This window comes from Haliotis rufescens, unplaced genomic scaffold (genome assembly GCF_023055435.1).
Source record: "Haliotis rufescens isolate VD_foot unplaced genomic scaffold, xgHalRufe1.0.p SCAF_4, whole genome shotgun sequence".
Taxonomy (NCBI): Eukaryota; Metazoa; Mollusca; class Gastropoda; order Lepetellida; family Haliotidae; genus Haliotis; species Haliotis rufescens.
In genome coordinates this window covers 63,901,821-63,923,034 of record NW_025964112.1, presented here as the reverse complement: position 1 = coordinate 63,923,034, position 21,214 = coordinate 63,901,821, and the positions used below count along the sequence as shown (strand labels likewise).

At 41.8% G+C, this 21,214-nt stretch overlaps 1 protein-coding gene across 5 annotated transcripts in view; it reads right to left on the bottom strand.

Moving 5' to 3' along the window:
• Window positions 1-5,185: 5,185 nt before the first annotated feature.
• LOC124152885 (endoplasmic reticulum membrane sensor NFE2L1-like) overlaps window positions 5,186-21,214 on the bottom strand; it is a 55,091-nt gene continuing 39,062 nt past the window's right edge. Inside the window, exons 1-9 of one of the 5 annotated variants that reach the window (XM_046525942.2) lie at window positions 19,474-19,625; window positions 13,199-13,330; window positions 12,955-13,054; window positions 12,510-12,601; window positions 11,996-12,187; window positions 10,749-11,169; window positions 9,922-10,119; window positions 8,796-8,872; window positions 5,186-8,405 (exon numbers count right to left, since the gene is read on the bottom strand). In XM_046525942.2, coding sequence (XP_046381898.1) covers window positions 7,587-8,405; window positions 8,796-8,872; window positions 9,922-10,119; window positions 10,749-11,169; window positions 11,996-12,187; window positions 12,510-12,601; window positions 12,955-13,054; window positions 13,199-13,330; window positions 19,474-19,527 — 2,085 coding nt within the window. In that variant the 5' untranslated portion in view covers window positions 19,528-19,625 and the 3' untranslated portion in view covers window positions 5,186-7,586. Of the gene's footprint in view, window positions 8,406-8,795; window positions 8,873-9,921; window positions 10,120-10,748; window positions 11,170-11,995; window positions 12,188-12,509; window positions 12,602-12,954; window positions 13,055-13,198; window positions 13,331-13,630; window positions 13,690-18,152; window positions 19,105-19,473; window positions 19,626-21,214 lie in introns of those variants that run through there. The other 4 variants (XM_046525939.2, XM_046525938.2, XM_046525940.2 and 1 more) reach the window with 4 other exon arrangements.

Below are 21,214 nucleotides of genomic sequence, written 5' to 3'. Positions count from 1 at the left end.
GCACTCGTGATTTTCCATCGCCCACGGTTTTGTATTTAAACCAAAACTTCGCAGTCGTGTTTTAACTATAAAGTCAAAATCGTTAAAAGGGAGCATCACAGAGTGAGTATGGTTTTTATGTCGCCTTTAGCAATATTCCAGCAATATCACAGCGGTGGACACCAGAAATGGGCTTCACACATTGTACCCATGTCGGGAATCGAACCCGGGTCTTCGGCGTGACGAGCGAACGCTTTAACCACTAGGTTACCCGACCGCCCCGAGCGTCACAGAGAACCGGTTGCGGCAGCTAAGATCCACGCCGTCGGGACTCGATGACGTATGATCAGACATAAATGGTTACCACCGCTCCTACTGTTGATTAACTCTAACGACAGGTATAGGGTCTACTGGGGACATGCTATACCTCGAGACCCCCAGGGGGTCGACGCCGTAGCCTTTAACGGTGTTGATGTAACGACAACCGTTGCGCTAACACCCTTTTGTGAAACCCCTTTATTAATAAGTCGAGCACCGTGGATGAATCCAAGTTAGAACAGGCGCCGTTGTAGAAGACAACCTTAGCCTATCGACTGTCGAAAGTCTATGTTGAGGTATAGGAGGTACTGTCACCTAAGCAACCTTTGTACAACGGCCCACTGGTCCCCAGCAACCTTTGCTGATCGCAAAAGGCGACTGAATGGATCGGGTGACTTGGTTGATAGCATGTCACTATTACCCGACACTGGGACACTGCCCACAATATCAATCACTGGACGGTCTGGCCCAGACTCGATTATTTACAGGCCGCTGTCATATAGCTGGAATATTGCTGAGTGCGGTGTTACACAACAAACAAAACAACAAACGGAACAGACGATGTCGTGTTTTTGAAAACATTTGCAATTAACTGATTGAAACACACGGAATCGCTAAAATACCTAGGATGTATTTTCTCCACATTTCTCCACATTTGTCGATCTTAGCGCTAAGGTGATCGTAACTCTCATTCGTTAACGCAGACTTACGACAGAAAATGAAGCTTCGTCTTCTTCCGATTCGGTACAGGAAGGATATTGATCAGAGTGTGATGTCCAACATCTTGTTATGGAGACATCCACCGGTCATTTTACTGAAGGATGTAGAGATTAGTAGTGGAGGAAAACGCTATCGTACGCCCACAACTTCATCGTTTGTCAAGCACGAAATGTGCGATGCAGATTTGAACCGGGGATCTATTAGGAAAACACTATAGGATAGCTGTAGCTCCGTTTTGTCCCAAGTCAAACCAAAATCTTTTAATGGTGCAACACAGAGATACGTTTAACGCAGCTTCCAAAGAACAACGCCCGGTTTCTACTTTCTAGACCACATAGCTGGCATACCATACACTTTGTTTCCCGAACAGTTGCGCAACTTTGTGGCGCGACATATAAACCGGATGTGACATGTGGGGGTGGCAGGGCGTAAGTTGACAGCTGGAGTCACACTATCCCACACACTTCCGGTACGAGCGGAAACGCGTGTCTTATCCGGAATAAACAGATTTGGTGGTACATATGCACCAGGTTATTTTAATCTATTGTAGACAATTACTTAACAATGGCCTCTTGGAGACTCAGGGCTACAGTAGGTCCTCAGTTAACAATGCTTGTCGTAAGAGGCGACTAAATGGACGTGTGGCCTTGGTTGAAATGATGTTATCGTTTCCTGACGGCGTGGGACGTTGCTCATACTATCATTCCCTGGTTTCGCTGGTCCAGACAGATTATTTAGAGCCCACTGTCGACAGCGGTGTTAAACAACCAATAATCAAACACATCCTACCAATATCGTTCGATGAACGGCTGCACTATATATTGTTATAACCTACTCGAAATGAGAATAGGTCTTTTCACTTATTGGGGGCACGGGTGGCCCAGTCGTGTAAGCCGTCGTGATTCGCTGTGCCGAGTTGCTTCCCTTGAGGACGCCAGAAACCTATGATTGTGGGTTCGAATCCCGGTTCGCCCCGATTGTTTCTAGGTTTGTTAGCCCCATACTCGTGCTCGTGGGTTTCACCAAAGTGGTAAACGTCTGAGACCTGCATCACTTTGGGCTTTCCTCCTACATTAAGCTAACACGCCGTGATATAACTGGAATACCGTTAATTGCGGTGTTAAACCCAACTCACTCACTCACTTTTGACTTACTAAAGTACTGGACCTGCATGTGCTAAAGACTTTTCTTGTAGTATAGAACATCCCTCAACTTCAATCAATGAAAATTCAGTCAACGAGTCGGATAGACATGATAACATTGCTGAACAGGTCTAAGCCATGGATCCATTGAAACTATTATTCATGAACATTTACAGATGAATAAGATATCTGCTTGCTGGGTGCCAAAGTTTCTAAATTCTGATCTTAAGGAAAAAAGAACTGACATTGCCAGAGAAAATTTACAAAAAGACACCAAATACACCAAAAAGATTCCAGTCTTCAAGATCAGTGAAGAAAGTTATGGCCACTGTATTCTGGGATGCAAAGGGTGTGATCCTTGTTGATTACTTAGAAAGTCAAGAGACGATTACCGGTGCCTACCATGCTGATTTGCTTCATCGCCTGAGAGATTCTATCATATTAGGCTTAGAACTTTTTGGCCAGCCCTCGAAGAAACATTATCAACACGTTACTATGCTGAAAACAGTCGCCGGAACATTGCAAACTTAAGGTCCAAAACACAGCCCTGATGAAAATACATCACTATCGAATACCTATTTCTTGTTTGTTTCATTTGCATCAATTTGCATATACTTTCGGGTTCCAAGTGCCAGTGTTTAGGGTAAGACATGGTCAGTGCCAGTGTTAAGGGTAAGACATGGTCAGTGCCTGGTTCCAAGTGCCAGTGTTAAGGGTAAGACATGGTCAGTGCCTGGTTCCAAGTGCCAGTGTTAAGGGTAAGACATGGTCAGTGCCAGTGTTAAGGGTAAGACATGGTCAGTGCCAGTGTTTAGGGTAAGACATGGTCAGTGCCTGGTTCTAAGTGCCAGTGTTAAGGGTAAGACATGGTCAGTGCCAGTGTTTAGGGTAAGACATGGTCAGTGCCAGTGTTAAGGGTAAGACATGGTCAGTGCCTGGTTCCAAGTGCCAGTGTTAAGGGTAAGACATGGTCAGTGCCAGTGTTTAGGGTAAGACATGGTCAGTGCCTGGTTCTAAGTGCCAGTGTTAAGGGTAAGACATGGTCAGTGCCAGTGTTTAGGGTAAGACATGGTCAGTGCCTGGTTCTAAGTGCCAGTGTTTAGGGTAAGACATGGTCAGTGCCTGGTTCCAAGTGCCAGTGTTAAGGGTAAGACATGGTCAGTGCCGGGTTCTAAGTGCCAGTGTTTAGGGTAAGACATGGTCAGTGCCAGTGTTAAGGGTAAGACATGGTCAGTGCCTGGTTCCAAGTGCCAGTGTTAAGGGTAAGACATGGTCAGTGCCAGTGTTTAGGGTAAGACATGGTCAGTGCCAGTGTTAAGGGTAAGACATGGTCAGTGCCAGTGTTAAGGGTAAAACATGGTCAGTGCCGGGTTCCAAGTGCCAGTGTTAAGGGTAAGACATGGTCAGTGCCAGTGTTTAGGGTAAGACATGGTCAGTGCCTGGTTCTAAGTGCCAGTGTTTAGGGTAAGACATGGTCAGTGCCAGTGTTTAGGGTAAGACATGGTCAGTGCCTGGTTCCAAGTGCCAGTGTTTAGGGTAAGACATGGTCAGTGCCTGGTTCCAAGTGCCAGTGTTAAGGGTAAGACATGGTCACTGCCAGTGTTTAGGGTAAGACATGGTCAGTGCCTGGTTCTAAGTGCCAGTGTTTAGGGTAAGACATGGTCAGTGCCGGGTTCTAAGTGCCAGTGTTTAGGGTAAGACATGGTCAGTGCCGGGTTCTAAGTGCCAGTGTTTAGGGTAAGACATGGTCAGTGCCGGGTTCTAAGTACCAGTGTTTAGGGTAAGACATGGTCAGTGCCGGGTTCTAAGTGCCAGTGTTTAGGGTAAGACATGGTCAGTGCCGGGTTCTAAGTGCCAGTGTTAAGGGTAAGACATGGTCAGTGCCAGGTTCCAAGTGCCAGTGTTTAGGGTAAGACATGGTCAGTGCCGGGTTCTAAGTGCCAGTGTTTAGGGTAAGACATGGTCAGTGCCGGGTTCTAAGTGCCAGTGTTAAGGGTAAGACATGGTCAGTGCCAGGTTCCAAGTGCCAGTGTTTAGGGTAAAACATGGTCTGTGCCGGGTTCTAAGTGCCAGTGTTTAGGGTAAGACATGGTCAGTGCCAGTGTTTAGGGTAAGACATGGTCAGTGCCTGGTTCTAAGTGCCAGTGTTTAGGGTAAGATATGGTCAGTGCCGGGTTCTAAGTGACAGTGTTTAGGGTAAGACATGGTCAGTGCCAGTGTTTAGGGTAAGACATGGTCAGTGCCTGGTTCTAAGTGCCAGTGTTTAGGGTAAGACATGGTCAGTGCCGGGTTCTAAGTGCCAGTGTTTAGGGTAAGACATGGTCAGTGCCGGGCTCCAAGTGCCAGTGTTTAGGGTAAGACATGGTCAGTGCCGGGTTCTAAGTGCCAGTGGAAGTAGGTTTTCTCCTGTGTGCTACACTCCTTGGCAATCTTTGTATCTGGCCTTCCATGCAGACACAAGGTCAAATCTGAGCATCCAAGCATACAGATGTGGAGGAGTGTCACAACTGACAATTTCCAAGGTGAACAGCTAGTGAGTTGTTTTACACTGCTTTGAACAGTATTGCATGTCTTAAAGATGTTTACCACTTAGGTGAAACCAATGAGAAGAGATAAACCACAGGACCATGTAACTAATATTCTATACTAACAAACTCGCTGACTGCACGTTTGTTGGTATAGAATATTAGTTACATCATGAGGGCAAATCCCAGACTCAAACTCAAGCTTAGAATCATTGCACCTTCTAATGCAATTCTGCACAGGTGAAAAGTGAGTGAGTGAGTATGGTTTTACGCCGCTTTTTTGCAATATTCAAGCAATATCACGGTGGGGGACACCAGAAATGGGCTTCACGCATTGTACCCATGTTGGGAATCGAACCCAGGTCTTCAGCGTGACGAGCGAACGCTTTAACCACTAGGCTACCCGACCGCCCCACAGGTGAAAAGAAAAGAATGTTATTGCAGTATTGATATCAATCAATATTCCCCTACTTCTGGGGCTAATAAAAAATAAGACTTGTGTATATAAAAAAATCTTCACCTTTATTTCTTTTGAAGAAGGTAAATACTACATTCAAGCTCAGTCTGACACTCTCTCAATCAACAGGTTGAGAACCAACTCTGCATGGTAACCATAGTAACAAAACACCAGCCTTTCTTCAAAAACATTGCCTCAAAACACCTTAACATAAGAGTAATGATAATTACAAGAAAAGTTGTAATATCTTGATTCATGTTCATGACCAAACATGTCGTAAATCTTGTGTTTAACATGTCAAACAATTGTCAGAAATCAATTTCAACGTGTCTCTTCATTCCAGGCAAACGTTATATCCATGCACATTGTAACAAATAATGTTGAACACAAGATAAACATCAGTAAAACCGTTTGACATTCAAGATGAAATAGCACAATACGATACACGAGGAGCACTGATGGTGACTGGGAAAGATGCCGATCAAAATCCAACCATTTCCGAATGTGAAACTAAACAGTTGTCAAAAATAATTTAGTTTTCCTTAACCTTGCTGAAGCCACATCTTAGTCAATGGACTTTAACATGGCCAATGAGGACAATGTGAACCGGTGCAACTCCTCTCACAACGATAACATGTTAATCAAGTTATATACAGATGACATGTGAATATGTACAATCAACAACAGCATGAATGGTTCTTTCACTCAGGATAACAAATATGTTGAATATATTACAAAAAATAATCAGATAATGGAGTTCAATAATTGATCAAAAATATTAGTAACATGTTGCAACTTATCAAGTGTGCGTAACAAATCCATTTCCGTAAGACTTGTTTACTAAACGATTCAAAAACAAACAATGTATGAGGCTTAATAAAGATAATATCACACATGTATATATACTGTTTCAGATTAAATGGTATTCTACAAGAAAGGTGGGTTTTTGATTTCATCATGTTTGGAAGCAGAACTGAACATCACATTTATAAGAGTACATATCACCAATATGTACTCAGGATTTGCCAAATAGGGTCTACATCTGTATTTCTCACACAAGCATGGTAAGTAGATTAAAAGAATAGTTGATGTCCTGCATTATTCAAGCCTCTCCAGGATATTCTTCTCACATTGTTGTGTTGTGTTGGATGAAAATGGAACAAAGCAAACCCTCCCATTAGTAAGCAATCTAGACCTCCTGAAGCGAGCGAAATCCCTACGAAAGCTCAACATCTAGAAATGTCACCTAAAAGCAGAGCAACACTTGTCAAAGAGGTAACTAGGCACAGAGATATCGACAGTTCTAGCATTTGGAATCAAATAATTCAAATCTACATAGGTTTTTGTTCATTTAACATCTGGTTACTCAACTGCTCATTTTCACCCCTGTAATTATTAATGATGTCTAGATAAGCCAAGAACCAACTACTCTGCCTTGTACCTCTCTCAAGTGCTTGTCTTGCTTAATTCTTGGGAGCAGTTTGCTAGATATGGAACAATACAGCCCATCCGGGCATAGCTCCTGACTGGACTACTATCCTGTGCCTCCTTATTTCCATTATCTCAAGCAGTAAAGCTAGATGGGAGACAAGGGGGGAGTACAGATTGCAGTTAATGAAAGTCATGAATGTTAATTCAAATGGTTTGGGATAATTACAAGGCAAGCATTTGTCACATGTGCTCCTATGTAAGCTGCTACAAATGGTAACCTATGATGGCCATGCTATGATGCTATGATAGGGTGTGGTTGATGTGAATTACCCTTCACCAGAACTCCAAGCCCATACAATATATGCAAGTCAATACACAAAGTCAACGCTACTCTCAGTTTCTGAACTGTTCCAAAAATATACCGGGAGCTGAGTACCACCATATCTCACTCCACTAGCTCCAGCTGTTAGTATTATCAGGAAGGAAGATCAAAATCATACCAGCTTCCTTCACAAAGAAACAAAATGGATGTTCTTTTTAGGTAAAACTTCCAGCATGATTTTTTTGGGTCTCTGTCTACTCAATTTCCTTCCGCGAGTTGTCAGATGTACAATGAATCCCATGCCAGATGGTCACTGTCAATCGTGGTATTAACACTTACATCAGTTAACCCCTTGGGTCTCAATCCCCAATACTATCCATAATGAAACAGCAATAGAAAGGAACCGTAAAAATAGCTATCACAACCTCAGTTACCATTAAATGATCCACCTAACACACCTACCATGACTGGCTTTTTTCATCACTCGGCATATGCAACAAGTAAACACTGGCTTAGTCAAGACCCAGTCCACAAGTTCAGTATTTGCGTGTTCCAAGTTACTTTCAAGATCATCCCTGAATCTAAAAGCCCCGAAAAACAAATGGGAATCCAAAATTCAACGCCACAGTAGACCTCAAGGGGTTACCTTTCAATAACACTCAATATGATCAATGATGATATATTCTGTTTCCTCAATCATCTTTCTTGATATTTTTCCTTTTCTTGTTCCCATTGGCAAGTTGGTCTTCAGAGCTGTAATTCCTGGGAACGAGAAATACATTGCCATCACTGGACTGCTGGAGAGAGTACTCATTTGGATCATATGGGCGGCCATGTTCATCCCGCAGTGAATGGAAGATCTCCTGGTACATGTGGCTGAACTTCTCTTTCATCTCGCGTGTCTGCTTGTCGATCTGCTGCCGCTCCCTCACCAGCTGTTCCTTCATCTCCTTCAGGTTGTCCATCTCATCCTCCAGGGTTACCACAACATCTAATTTTCTTTTCCGACAATTCTGAGCAGCAACTTTATTTTTTCCTCTTCTCCTGATATCTCGGATGAGTTGTATTTGTGGCTCTGTGAGTTTGTACTTCGTGATCATCTCGTTAAATTCCTCCACTGGAGACTCAATGATTTGGTCAATCGTGAAGGGGACATTCAGCTCATGGGCACGCTTTTGATCTCGAGCATGGGGACCCTTTGTCTTTGGCTTGTCTGTCCTCATGCTTGTCTTTATTTCCTTGGGAGATGCTCCGGGCTTAAGAGGATATGTATGATTGTGATTGATGTGGTTGTTGCCACCAAGAGGCTTGTTGACATCGGTGTCATTGGAGGATGTGGAATAGTTTGTCTGGGAGGAGTCGCTGTGGCCGAAGCTGCAGGAGTAGCTGTAATGGTATTCATCAGGCTCATACTTGGAAGTCTTGGAGTAGGTAGGGCTGCCGTAGTCACTGCCGCCAGTTGCACCCTCCAGACCATCATATGGAGACATGACGTTTGACTCACTTAACTCCTGCAAATATAAGACACAAACTGGAATAAATAAGCTTTCCATTACCCACAGAGTGATTGCCTTCATGAGGTCTTCTCAAACAGTTCAACATGTTAAAGTAATCAGCAAGTCTACTGCACAAAAAAAGTTAGGGCTCATGAGTTTATTTATTTTTCTTTTGAAATTGTGTCCTCAGTCTTCGGTACAAGAAAAAAATCTGTTTTGGTTCTGTATATTAAAAAGATCAGGAAACATGACATGCAAATGAAAAGGAACACCGCTAATAACAGAATAGGGTTTAGAACTGACTGTCTTGTGTAAATTCATAGCAGCGTTGCAACACCAGCGTGCAACACCAGTCAAGAAGTTGACTAATTTGCAATTTCTGAAGAGTAGTCTGAGTTTACTAACCTGCATTGGAGAAGCACTGCCCATCGACACAGCAGAATCGCTACTGGCTTCATCCAACATCTGCATGGTCTGTAGTCCTGACAACACAACATCACAAAATAGTCATAATTCTCTCCAGTCATTTCCTGTCATGTCCCCCCCTCCTCAAGAACACAGATGACACATGACTAACATCACATGTGAACATGAAAGTACATGCCGAGTCATACAACAAGACAAACGTGGGGGAGTGAGTCTGAATTGCTGAAGATGTCATCATCCACTCACCATCTCCATCAACAAGCCAAACAGTCTCAATAAACATGTAACTAGTTCACACTCATTTCAGAATGTTTGATGGTTAACGCCGCACTCTGCAATATTCCAACTACATGACAGCAGTTTATAAATAATCATGTCTGGACCAGACAATCCAGTGATTGACATCATGAGCATCGATCCACGTCATTGGGAAACAATGACATGCATCAACCAAGTCAGCAAGCCTGACCACGCGATCCTGTTAGCCGCCTCATACGACAAGCATAGTCGCCTTTTACGGCAAACATGGGTTGCTAAAGACCTATTCTTCCTCGGATCTCACTTGCTGAATAACTGATGATACTGTCATCGAGTATCAGTCCCTGCTGTATTTCGTAATACTCCATGGAATATTTTGCAGAAATGCCCACTCAGGGCAGAAATGTACCTATTTTGCAGAAAATCATTCTGCGCAGAACGCAAAACTTGCTTTTTTGTGCCCCAGGTTTTGTCAAATACAGTGCAGAATTTTAACATGATAGACGAAGCTGGTTATAAACATGTAAAAGTTGCATATGTTTACTGAAATGAACAGTTGTTATTTGACTTGTGCATTATATTAATGAAATCATTTCAAATAATTATTTGAGGTGTTGTTTGATATGAGAAAAAAAAGAAAAGAAAAGAATTTGTTTTAACATGGGGACTTCATTTTGAAGTGATGTTGACTTTTGTATTACTGCATACCGAAAGTGCAGAATTCTGCAGTCCAAAGTCTGCAACCGGTTTTTGATAATTCTGCACACATTTCTGCAAACTTTTAAGCTTAGTTTTCATGAATTTCCTATTACGTGTCTCTATTACATGAAGATTGCATTGAGCTTACCTTCATTGATGGCCAGATCAAGCTCATCTTCTGGCAGGAAGTTGGGCAGGATGCCATCAATGTCTTCGAGACCCTCGGTCTGATTGACTGTGCCAGTGACATTTGAGAAGAGCATTTCGCTGGTATCCCAGTCCAGGCCACCCATGGTGTCTGTGTTGGGCACAGAGGAGTTGAACTCCTGGCTTGGGGGCAGGAATCCTGTAGACAGACACCAGTCATTGTTAGCATGTTTCTCTTGGTGGAAAAATATGGAAGCAGAGGCTGAGTGAGTGAGTGAGTGAGTGAGTGAGTGAGTGAGTGAGTGAGTGAGTGAGTGAGTGAGTGAGTGAGTGAGTGAGTGAGTGAGTGAGTGAGTGAGTGAGTGAGTGGGTGGGTGGGTGGGTGGGTGGGTGGGTGGGTGGGTGGGTGGTTGGTTTACTGCCGCTTTTAGCAATATTCCAGCAATATCACAGCAGGGGACACCAGAAATGGGCTTCACACATTGTACCAATGTCGGGAATCGAACCCAGGTCTTCGTCGGGACGAGCGAACCCTTTAACCACTAGGCTACAAGACCGCCCCTTGATATCTGGAACTTGTCAACTAGCCTGAACCAATCTGCCCTATACTTCGGGCATTGGAAATTATTCATTGTGACTATGTGCTTCATATATCATCTTAAGGGCATGAGCTTAAAAAAGAAGTTATTGTCATCTGCAGTTATGGAAAAGTGTAAATTAGAGTGATAACAGGCATACCTTACAATCATGACATGTGGAATGGCCTGAAAATCATCACTTAAATCAATGTACAAAGTAAAAGGCCTGATGTTGCTTCCTGTCACGTACCTGTGCTATTGATGGGCGTCATGCTTTGAGTTGTGTTGGTGACTGGAACAGGCATTGTGACATCGGCCACTGGAGCTGGCATAGTGGCATTCTGCAGCAGCACATTGTTGTTGATGCAGGGGCTCTGTACCGACTGAGAAGTCATAACGCTTGTTGTGTTTGCCTCGTTGCTCATGTTCAACGCCATGCTGGTCAATGTGGTGATATTCATTGATGGAGTGTTTATGTTTGTGACATTCATCTGTGGCCCAGTACTGGCGGTATTCAACTGGCTCATATTCAGCTGTGTGGGGTTCATGTTGGTCATGTTCAGCTGGGAACTGTTCACTCCAGCCAGATCCAGCAGGCTGACGAGGTCATCCCAGTGCTGGTCCAGACTCTCCTGTCTGTTCAGATTTGCTGAGAGGTGTTGTGGAGGCTGCTGGAGAAGATTAACATTACAGTCAAACAGACCGTGCTTGCGCTGTGCCTTAGAAGGTTTGTCCCCCCTACGTGTCATGTACACATTTCTATACAAAATTACATGATAGTTTCTTAAAGAACTTCATCCGTCATGGGTCTTAAAATAAACAAAATTCAGATTTTGTTTGGTACAGGGGATTCATGGTCAAGTACCGTATTGATGTTTCATACACTTTTCTGGATTTCGAGTTATTTTGCAATTCATCGTTCTCATTTGGAGTCAAACGGACTGTAGTTGGTTGTATTGTGAATGTTGCAAGCATTGTCACTTCCTAACAAACACAAATAAAACTCAGCCATAACGAGACTAATATATCATTTGGTTATCAGACATGACAACTTTTAAAAAAATGAGTCGTTAAAAACAATGGTATAGGTCCTCTTTGCTCTGAGCATTTCATGAAATTTTCTCTGGAAATTTATTACTGTCAGAAAGGGAGAACAGGACTGCTACTATTAATAATAATGAATGATATTGGACAATAAATGAAATCCAACCATTGTCTTTGATATCTAATACATCAACACTTCTCAGTTAATACTTGTTATGAAAACAAACATGTTTGGGAGATTCTCACTCATATCATGTGCTAAGCATATAAAACTGTTGCCTACTATATGGAGTTTCATGAACGTAGAGGAATATTATTGTTGCGGGCTGCGCCTCAATACACAGATGAGTTTAGTTCCTGAATAAACAACAAAGCAACCGACACCTAGTTTGATGTTGAAGCGCACCCTGCAAATAAGACATGTTTAATATTTCAGAGGTGAGGTGGGCATACCTGCACAGCCTGTGTGGGGTAGTTCTCTGTTTCCAGCAGAAAATTCTCCACAGCTGGCACTGTGGGGCTGATGTGTGACTGGGGTGGCATGGGCAGTTGTGTGTTGTCGTCGGGCACAGTGTAGCCGGGGTCAACAAATGTGCCAGTCTCGGCATGCAAGATGTCCAGTGCCTCCTCCAAGGATAAGGCACTCTGAGAGACAGACAAAATATAGTAGAAGCAAAAAAATCAAAACTTTTGAAAATATTAATACTAAAATACTTAGCATGCTTAGAATAATGCACAGAGTTACCAAGGGTATTCTCTCCTAAAGCAGTAGCCCTATAGCTATGAGACACTTAATGAATAAGCTTCACATATTGTACCTTCCACATATATATGGGAAGCAGCTTTTCTGCCTGACTGAATGCATACACAGATACCAACAAGTTTGATGACACAATAAGTGTGATCTTATGACATGTCTGCAAATCAGTTTGCTTGAAAGAGCAACAAAAAGTTACACCCTACTTACGTTTAGCAGCTGGGAGTTGGTGAGGACATCTGGAGGCATCTGTGGGGGCGAGGACTGGAGAGACACCGAGCCATTCAGGGGAACCCATTCGCCTTGAAGAAAAGTCATACACATTATCAACAACTTTCAACACTGCATAGCACTGACATTGATCAGTCTCTTACCATGAAGAGCAGACTGAAAATGTCTCCATGTACAACAATTACAGATACGGAAAAACAGAAGGAAACCAGTGGTTGGAAGAATGCAAAAAACAATTTATGCCACGCATCCAAGTACTAAACATGAGACTCAAACGTGGTTGACAGTGTTTACAAAGTTACATCCATGGGTTTCACGAGACACTGGTTGACAGTTATTACATGCATCAATCTTATCAAGCTCTGGCACTGGTTGAAAGGTCTCACATCAGACTGTACTCAGATGTTATTCAGATGTTACTAACCAGTTTCTCCATCCTGCATGAAATTCTGGCTTAGCCATTGCTGCTGCTGCTGTCGCTTCTCTTCATCTGCCTTTAGTCTGAGTAGCTCAAGTTCCTTTTGCTATAAACACACAAGCATTATTCCCTTACAGAAAGCTGCAAAAGCATGAAGACCAACTTGTGTGCCTAAAGTTCTTCAAAATATCATGTTCAGATAGTTACAGAGTGGAATGATATTTACAGTCAAAAGAAGAAACTAACAAACCTTTTCTCTCTTTTTCTGTAGCTCTATCTCTCTGTCCCGCTCAAGTTCTCGTCGGAGATTGATGTCAAAAACCTCCTTCCCAACACCCAGGTCTATGTCTTGTCGCCATAATACCTCAATTAGATCCAAGTCCTGCAACACAACAAAGATGCATGATATAGTTGACTTCATGATAAAGGGGCAGTCTACTAATTTATTGCAGTATCATGGAAAACAAAGACTGCAGATCACAAACTGTTTCTACAGCATTCCCTCTCTGTACTGCTTCAGACAAACATCACATTAGCAGTTGCTGTAGTCGGATTGTCCCGATGTGGAGTACATAAGCACAGTGAATACTTTGTTTAAAAAGGACATGTCATATAAATTTTTGTGACGGCTTCAACTATAGCTAAATATTTGATAATCATAACAAAACAATGAATAACTTGCCAATGGCATCCCACAACCACTGTAATTGTGAAAACTGCGAAGAGCTGAGGCAGAATACATCCTTCTCACACTTTCTCCTTGCATATAATTAGCGGACAAGTCATAGCCGCAATATTAGGCGAGAGTAGCTCCGCCTACCACTCTGCCCAGGTCAAGTGCTTCACAATACAGGCTCATGATAGTCACATGTGTTGGATATTTATGTCCGTGAATTTACTGTCATTTCAATATTAAACAACATTCTATTTCATAACAAAAACAGAATCGGAATGTTAACAGTTATCAAAACAATAACACAACTGCAATCTCATAACTACTGTCAGATATTGAACTAACACCAATATTTCCAAATTGTTTTTATTGTTCTTAGTTTAACATGCTTCATAAATCTGAAAAAATTAAATTAACTCTTAATTAATTCCCATTGTTTATATTTATGACCTAATCTGTGTCAGGTGACTTCAGCTTTGTAAGCCTTAGTCCAGTGATGAAACGGAGAAAGGTCTCATCCTTACCCTACCTCCGGTTAGGCTTGGTGCTTTGAGGCACCAATACCACAGCCACTACCACTACAGGGCTCAAAATTAAAAAATAAAATCAGGTGTGCTAGGGCACTGGTTTGTCAGGTGTGCCATGTCTATATATCATGTATATATAACCCAATAATTATTTGTAAAAAAGGCAGCCAATCCATTACATCAAACTTTTAATTGACATGAATGTGTTCAAGGTTGCTGGCTGTGAAATTCCTAGAACCATAGACAAGTTTTTATTCAATTTCCATCTTTTACAACTGGCTGACCACCATCACTTCCCCATCACATAATAACCCAGACCAGTTACTGGGAATGCATCATACTGATTTGTGTTTAAATAATTTTGGCTTTGGTACTTCAGTACTATCACATGTCAGTCGCTTCTCAGAGATTTTTCAATGTTAGCACTAGCACTCAGCAATAAAGGCTCTTTTCTTGTTTGTTGTCTGCAGTAACTTTATTAAAAGTTACAGAAGTAGGCTTGAAGAAATAAAAAATAGTAGAGTTTTTCTTTTTAGACTTCCATTTTGAGAAATAGCGATCGTCTGCTAGGTTTTTCACAATTGTCAACATGAGTTACTTCTTCTTGAAAAGCATGACCTATGTAATATTCACGTTATTCTGTAAAAATATAGAGAGAAGCGAGTACTTTCGATAAGCGATATATTTTGTGCAATTTCAAACATCTCGGAACTGTCAACAGAAATCACCGATGAGGCACTGTATATAAAATTCCAGCGTGCCATTTCCTACGCTGTGTGTGCTGTGAGCACAACACTAGTAATTTCGAGCCATGCACCATGTGCTGACTAGGTAAATAGTACTACTTGTATATTGACTTGCATAATAAAGCAAAATTGTATACACCCCAATCCACAGGCTTTACCTTGTCAATTCCGTCCGAGAACCATACATCAATCACTTTGCTCATAGGAATATGCAAATAGTTACAATCAACATTACATGCGCCTGAAACCCATGTGCATTGTTAAGTGCATAATCAGAAACATGGGGGTAGAACTAGTCCAGACTGAGAGTTTGTTTTGGACTCTTGGTTACACTTCTAAGACCATGTTTAGCCACATCCCTTGCTCAGTGTCACATGTACAACACGACAAATTAGTATGACTGTACTGTAGTCCTGTATGCTGCTGGTTGTATGAGAGCAATATCACAACATCATGACGTATCATTTAATTTGATTAATGTATCACCAGGATCACCAGAGACAGCCTCACACCCACATTTACCGGACAATAGTGGTTTTGGACAAGTGGCTGAAATCAGACTGTCAACTGTCAGGTTCTAGATATCACCAGTCAGTTGTAAAATCGAAAGTTACAGGCAATTTTCCCCTAAACACCCTAAAACACCATCAATGGTGATGAGTTAAGACATGAGCAAAATGTCAACTAGCAGTGCCTTTTATTATCAGGTTACTGTATCACAACATCATGATCATGGTTAGAAACTAACAGTTTTCCTCCATTAGTCCTTATAATGATGACATATAACAAAACCCTTAAAAAGGGCAAATTTCTACTAGTCCTTATTATACCTTTACAATTGGGCAGTTTGGCAAGGACTATAGGACTAGTGCTTATTTCTAACGCTGATGATGCATCATTTGACATGACTAATGTATCACCAAAGAGTAGTAAGCCTCACAGCCACAATTATCAGAGTGATTGCTAACTTAAAATTGCAAACAAAGGAATTTGAATCATAGCAACTTATCAAAATTCTGGCCATGCATTAATGATCATGCAATAAAATAGCTTCAATAGCAAAGATGTGGAGAGCATCATGCCTATCTGTGTGAATACATGGACATAAAACAAAGAGAATTAAGCATTGGTTCATTTGGAGGACATCATCAAAGTTGGCTTTGCACTCAAGGATTAAGAAATTAAGTGGGGTATTGCTTTTGGGTGTATCCAAGAAAGGAGTCCACAGGTGGCAAAAAAATTAACATGCCGAACAGCTGCAATAATACTGTATTCTTAATTTCTATTGTAATGTTGGAAAACATTAACCTGACTGCCTGTGTTTGTTAACATAAAGATCACAGAGTGATGTACATGATGCACATGACAAAGTTTGATAAAATTTTCAGTCTGACAACATGGCACTTTCTTGTTGATTTGTAAAAAAACATTTTTCTTTAACTATTCTTAATTTTTCTAATTCCTAATCATGCTAACAGGGTAAAATCATGTGTCTGCGAACTTTCTGGTGATGAATTCTAAAGGTAAGCTGTTACATTTTGATCGTGGATGCTATGGTTACACACAAAGGCCTTTGACATTATTACCATTACATTCATATCGTATTCATACTCATCATAATGAACATTTGAAAGGAAATGTTTTAATATGTGTCATCTGCCAAAGGCTGAAAACTAATATTCCCCTCATTTGATGTAAGGCATGCTTATAAATAACTACTACACATGTACTACTATTTACAATTGATTTCACGATATATTCAGGTTATGCATATTTAAAAAAAGTGCTAAATTATGTTACAAAATCGCATTTCAGGGAGAAATGATAGACTGTAAGCCATGACTGAACTAAATGTGCATAACTTTGTTGGATTTCTGTTAACATTTTTCTAAATAGCATTGTGTGTTGAATGTTGAATGGATGTGTTCATAGTGTTTCGGGCATGGGAGACGTGCAAATTTACACTTGTCAGAGGGGTACACAAAGTACATGATCTAGACTACCAGTTGTCGGACTTTCATTCTTGTGGAAGCCTCGGTGGTTGAGTGGGTTAGATCGCTGACTTTGTGTGCTGGCGATTAGATGCCTCCCTCTGGCAAGTGGGTTCGAATCCCCAACAGGACTCAACCCCAAAAAGTACGAGAATCTGTACTTTACAAAGAAAGTGTTATCCCTATATATAACATTTGTTACAGCCACATGGTGACTTCACTTCATTACTTAAGGTATATTCTAGCAGGGAGTTTATCTGGAGTACTTTAAACATGTTAAATATTTCCAAACTATAGTCATTTTTGCTAATCAATTTTGTTGAACATGATGAAATATTTCTCCCTTCTTTCTTCTGAAAACAAGCAAAAGTAAAACAAGCCGTGATCATGTGTGCATTATTACTCGGTCACTAGCCAGTACTTGGTGACACATGGTCCTGTGTACAGTGCACAGGTCACAAATCAGGTGAAGTTAAGCAACATCGGCCACGGAGTGTCTTTGGATGGGTGACCGCGTTTCTAAGGCTTCGTTCCTGTCCCACGCTGAAGCACATGTAGCACACGTGGCATCTCCTTGGGCAAGTGACTTGAAATGTGCCTCTGTTCACCCAGCAGTGAATGGGTAGGATGAGATAGCATTGTGGGTGTTAACCTTCTAGCGCCTAACAGGCAGCAGGGGTTGTATACTCCACAGGGAGCTGAGAATGATTCTTGAGTGCACAATGATCCAGTGACCGGGGTAATAATAGCGCTTTGAGCATGCCGCTGAGTGGTGTGGTAATATGCGCAATATAAATAGCCTATTATTATCATTATTAAAAATCATAAGGACCCCCATTAATGTAATTTCTATCACTGCTTTAGTGGATAGTCTCATTCACATCCTCAAGACAGACAAAAGGAAATTTGTCTCTTGGCATCATTTATAGCAGATATTAGTGCTAGTGAGTGAGCTATAACTGACCTTACGTTACTAAATTAATCGATTTTTTTCCAGATTGGGGACCCAGGCAAATGGTTGCTGTTGATGTTAATTTGTAATATGCCACAACCAGGAACATGTTAGCCTATCGGTAGACCAGATACAGGCCTAGTGCTAGAAGAGTAAAATCACTTCGGCCGCATGCTAGAAGAGTAAAATCACTTCGGCTGCAGTACGAAATATATCTGAAGGATAGTTGAACTATGATCCGATCATCAAGACTAACATTGTTAGTGAACACACAATCTAACAAATCTACTCATATGAACATAAAGAAGTTTGTACCTCATCTGTAGGTTCACTTCCTGGTTCAGAGGGTGGTGGAACCCCAACTGCACCTACACTATCATCACCATCAGTCACAGAACATACACCTTCTGATGTAGAGGCTTGATTGTCAACATTTTCTTGGACCAATGATGCAGATGTCTCTGCATTTGGTATGGCAGGATGAGCATGGTTATTGTTATTGGAATCTTCACTGGAATGTGACTGAGGAGGGCCACTGGCTGCAGTAGCAGGTAGCCCAAAAGTGGTTTCACTAACTAAAAAAGCATTAACTTCAGTAGCGATTCCATCAAAACGTCGAAATCTTGATAAACTTCGTAAATCTCTAAAAATTGAAGAGAAAAAGTCATTGTCTACATTTTTGGGATGTACACTTCCACCTGGACTGTTCTGGGTGTTGTACTGGTTATGAAAGTTTGTTGTTGTGTAGGCAAATGATTGTCCAAGAATGATGTCTTGAACTTCTGGGTAGTTTATGTAGTTGTTATGTAAGTGCCAATTATTGAGATCAGTTCTCAGAAGGCTGAGTATTATCGCTATTTGGATAAGTCCATCCGTGAAGTACTGCTTGATCATAATGGCTGTGTCCTGTTACTGTTTGACTGTATCTCCAAAAGTGTAAGGAAAGTAGGCCTGTATGTCAAATGTTCTTCGAAAATATTTTGAGTTTTTTCTTTGTTTTTGTCTATCTGTTGCTTCTTTCAACCAGTGCTAAAAATAGTCACAAGCATATCCCTGCCATTGTGGTGAGGCACCGTATAACATTCATCATAAATGCTATCCAGATTGAACAAACGACACTTCCATCATCTCATCTTTCCCTTCGGAGTGACATCTTCACTTCTCATAATCTTCAGACAGCAAATTAGTGCATAAAACTCCCGTTCTCGAAAATTCTATTTCACAGCTCCAGACAAATGAATCAGCACGTTTGTTATGACATCACACAACCACTGCGCATGTACGGGAAGTGACGTACAACACATGTACACACTTCTTCTGACCTACTTCCGGGCCTATCACAAGATCATTGAGTACACTTTGACCCTACAAATCGACATACACACGAAAGAAATAAATAATACAAAATGACCCTTATCCACATAGTCACAAATAAACAATACTGCCATAAACAAGAACATATACTTGTGTCCGATCGCAAATTATCGATCCATAACTTGCCTAACCCAGCTGATCACAAACCATGGCGAAGCTCTCCTCGATCGTGCCCCAGGCATCGTCAACGTTTAGGAGTGTTCGTTTCGTTTATAACCACAAATAAACAACGAATGAAACATAATAGTATACACCACATTACCTGTGAACGTTCCTGGCCACCCGTATGTGGCATCACGGACTGTATTTGCAACATTTTCGAGGTTTTCAATACCACAATCCTGTATATTGACAACCTCGACTGGGTTCTGTCCTGGTATGAATATACGACCTCTGACCCTAAGTATACGAGTTTCCGATTGGTTGAAATGTTTATGTTCTGTAAAAGTATTTCTTGGTTTATCTTGCTTGTTTTATATGATATATATTCAATCTAGGCATGTTATGATTATTTAAAATCGATATGTTGACGCACTGGTCTCACATTTGCAAGCATACGTACGTTACAACCTATGCTACCGCTTCAATAACACGTTGTTCTAGTTCATGTTTCTATTCCTGGAGAATCCAGGTCAGTATATCGCTATTGGGCAAGCAGACAGTCACGTGTGGAGTCTCTGTCAGGCTATGGAGAGACATATATATACATGTATGTTTGAACAAACGTGTTTGCATCACTGCACTTTTGTTATCAGTGTCAATTATTGCAGGCCTTGGAGACAGTGGGATGATAGCTGGGTGATAACACTAAGCCACGTCTTTCTTCACACTCAAATGTGAATCGCCATGAAGTGATTTACAAAAGAAAATATATGCCTCTCAGTTGATTTTATCATATACTGAACAACAAAAGTTCCTTTGACATTGAATTAGATTTAATGTTAAGTTATGTTTTTTACCAAATCTGAAACAATTTCGGTTTGCAACAGATAAAAGACTCCTGTAAGTGTTCAAATGGTTAATTTGCCATACTGACTTCAGAAAGTGCGTCATTTGATAAAAAAACCCATGAACATGCCAAAATGTAAATTTACAAATCAATAGCGTGTGTGTCCACCTCTGGTTGCGATGCAAGCAACACATCTTCGTCTCATGGAATTGACCAGGCGTCGCACAAAGTCCTGTGGGATATCTGTCCATATCTGCTGGAGCATGTTTCGAAGTTCCTGGAGTGTGTGTACGTGGAACACGTGGTTGACGTCGAAGGCGCCGATCCATCCCAGCCCACATGTGCTCGATTGGTGAGAGATCAGGGGAGCGAGCCGGCCAGGGGATGACATTCACGTTGTTTTGTTGAAGAGAATCCTGAACAAGTCGAGCAATATGAGGCCGGGCGTTGTCATGTTGAAAGGTAATGCCTGGGCTTTGACGACGCAAAAACGGTAGAAAAACAGGGCCGATGATCTCGTCGCGGTAGCGCTGTCCATTGAGATTTCCCTCTACCGCCATCAGACGGGACCTCTGTCTTGCTGTAATCCCACCCCATACCATAACGCTGCCGCCCCCAAACTGATCTTCTTCCATGACACAATGATTGAAGTAACGTTCACCTCGACGTCGGTACACTCGAATCTGTCCATCGCTGTGGATGAGGTGAAAACGAGAGACGTCAGTTAATGGAACTTGTCCCCACTGCATGGCCGTCCAGCGTAGACGCTGTCTGCACCATTGTAGACGTGCTTGACGGTGTTTTCCTGTCAAAATAGGACGTCTGGCGGGTCTTTTGGCGACAATCCCTGCACATCTGAGGCGGCGACGTACGGTTTGTGAAGATATTCGACGAAGGCCAGGGATGCTTCTTGCAGTCACTGTTGCTGGCTGGAATCGATTTCGTAGGTGTGTTGTTCGAATCCAGTTGTCTTGTCGATTATTGGTTACGCGTGGCCTGCCACTCCGAGGATGGTCTCTGACTGCATTCGTCTGTTGCCAACGTTGCCATAAAC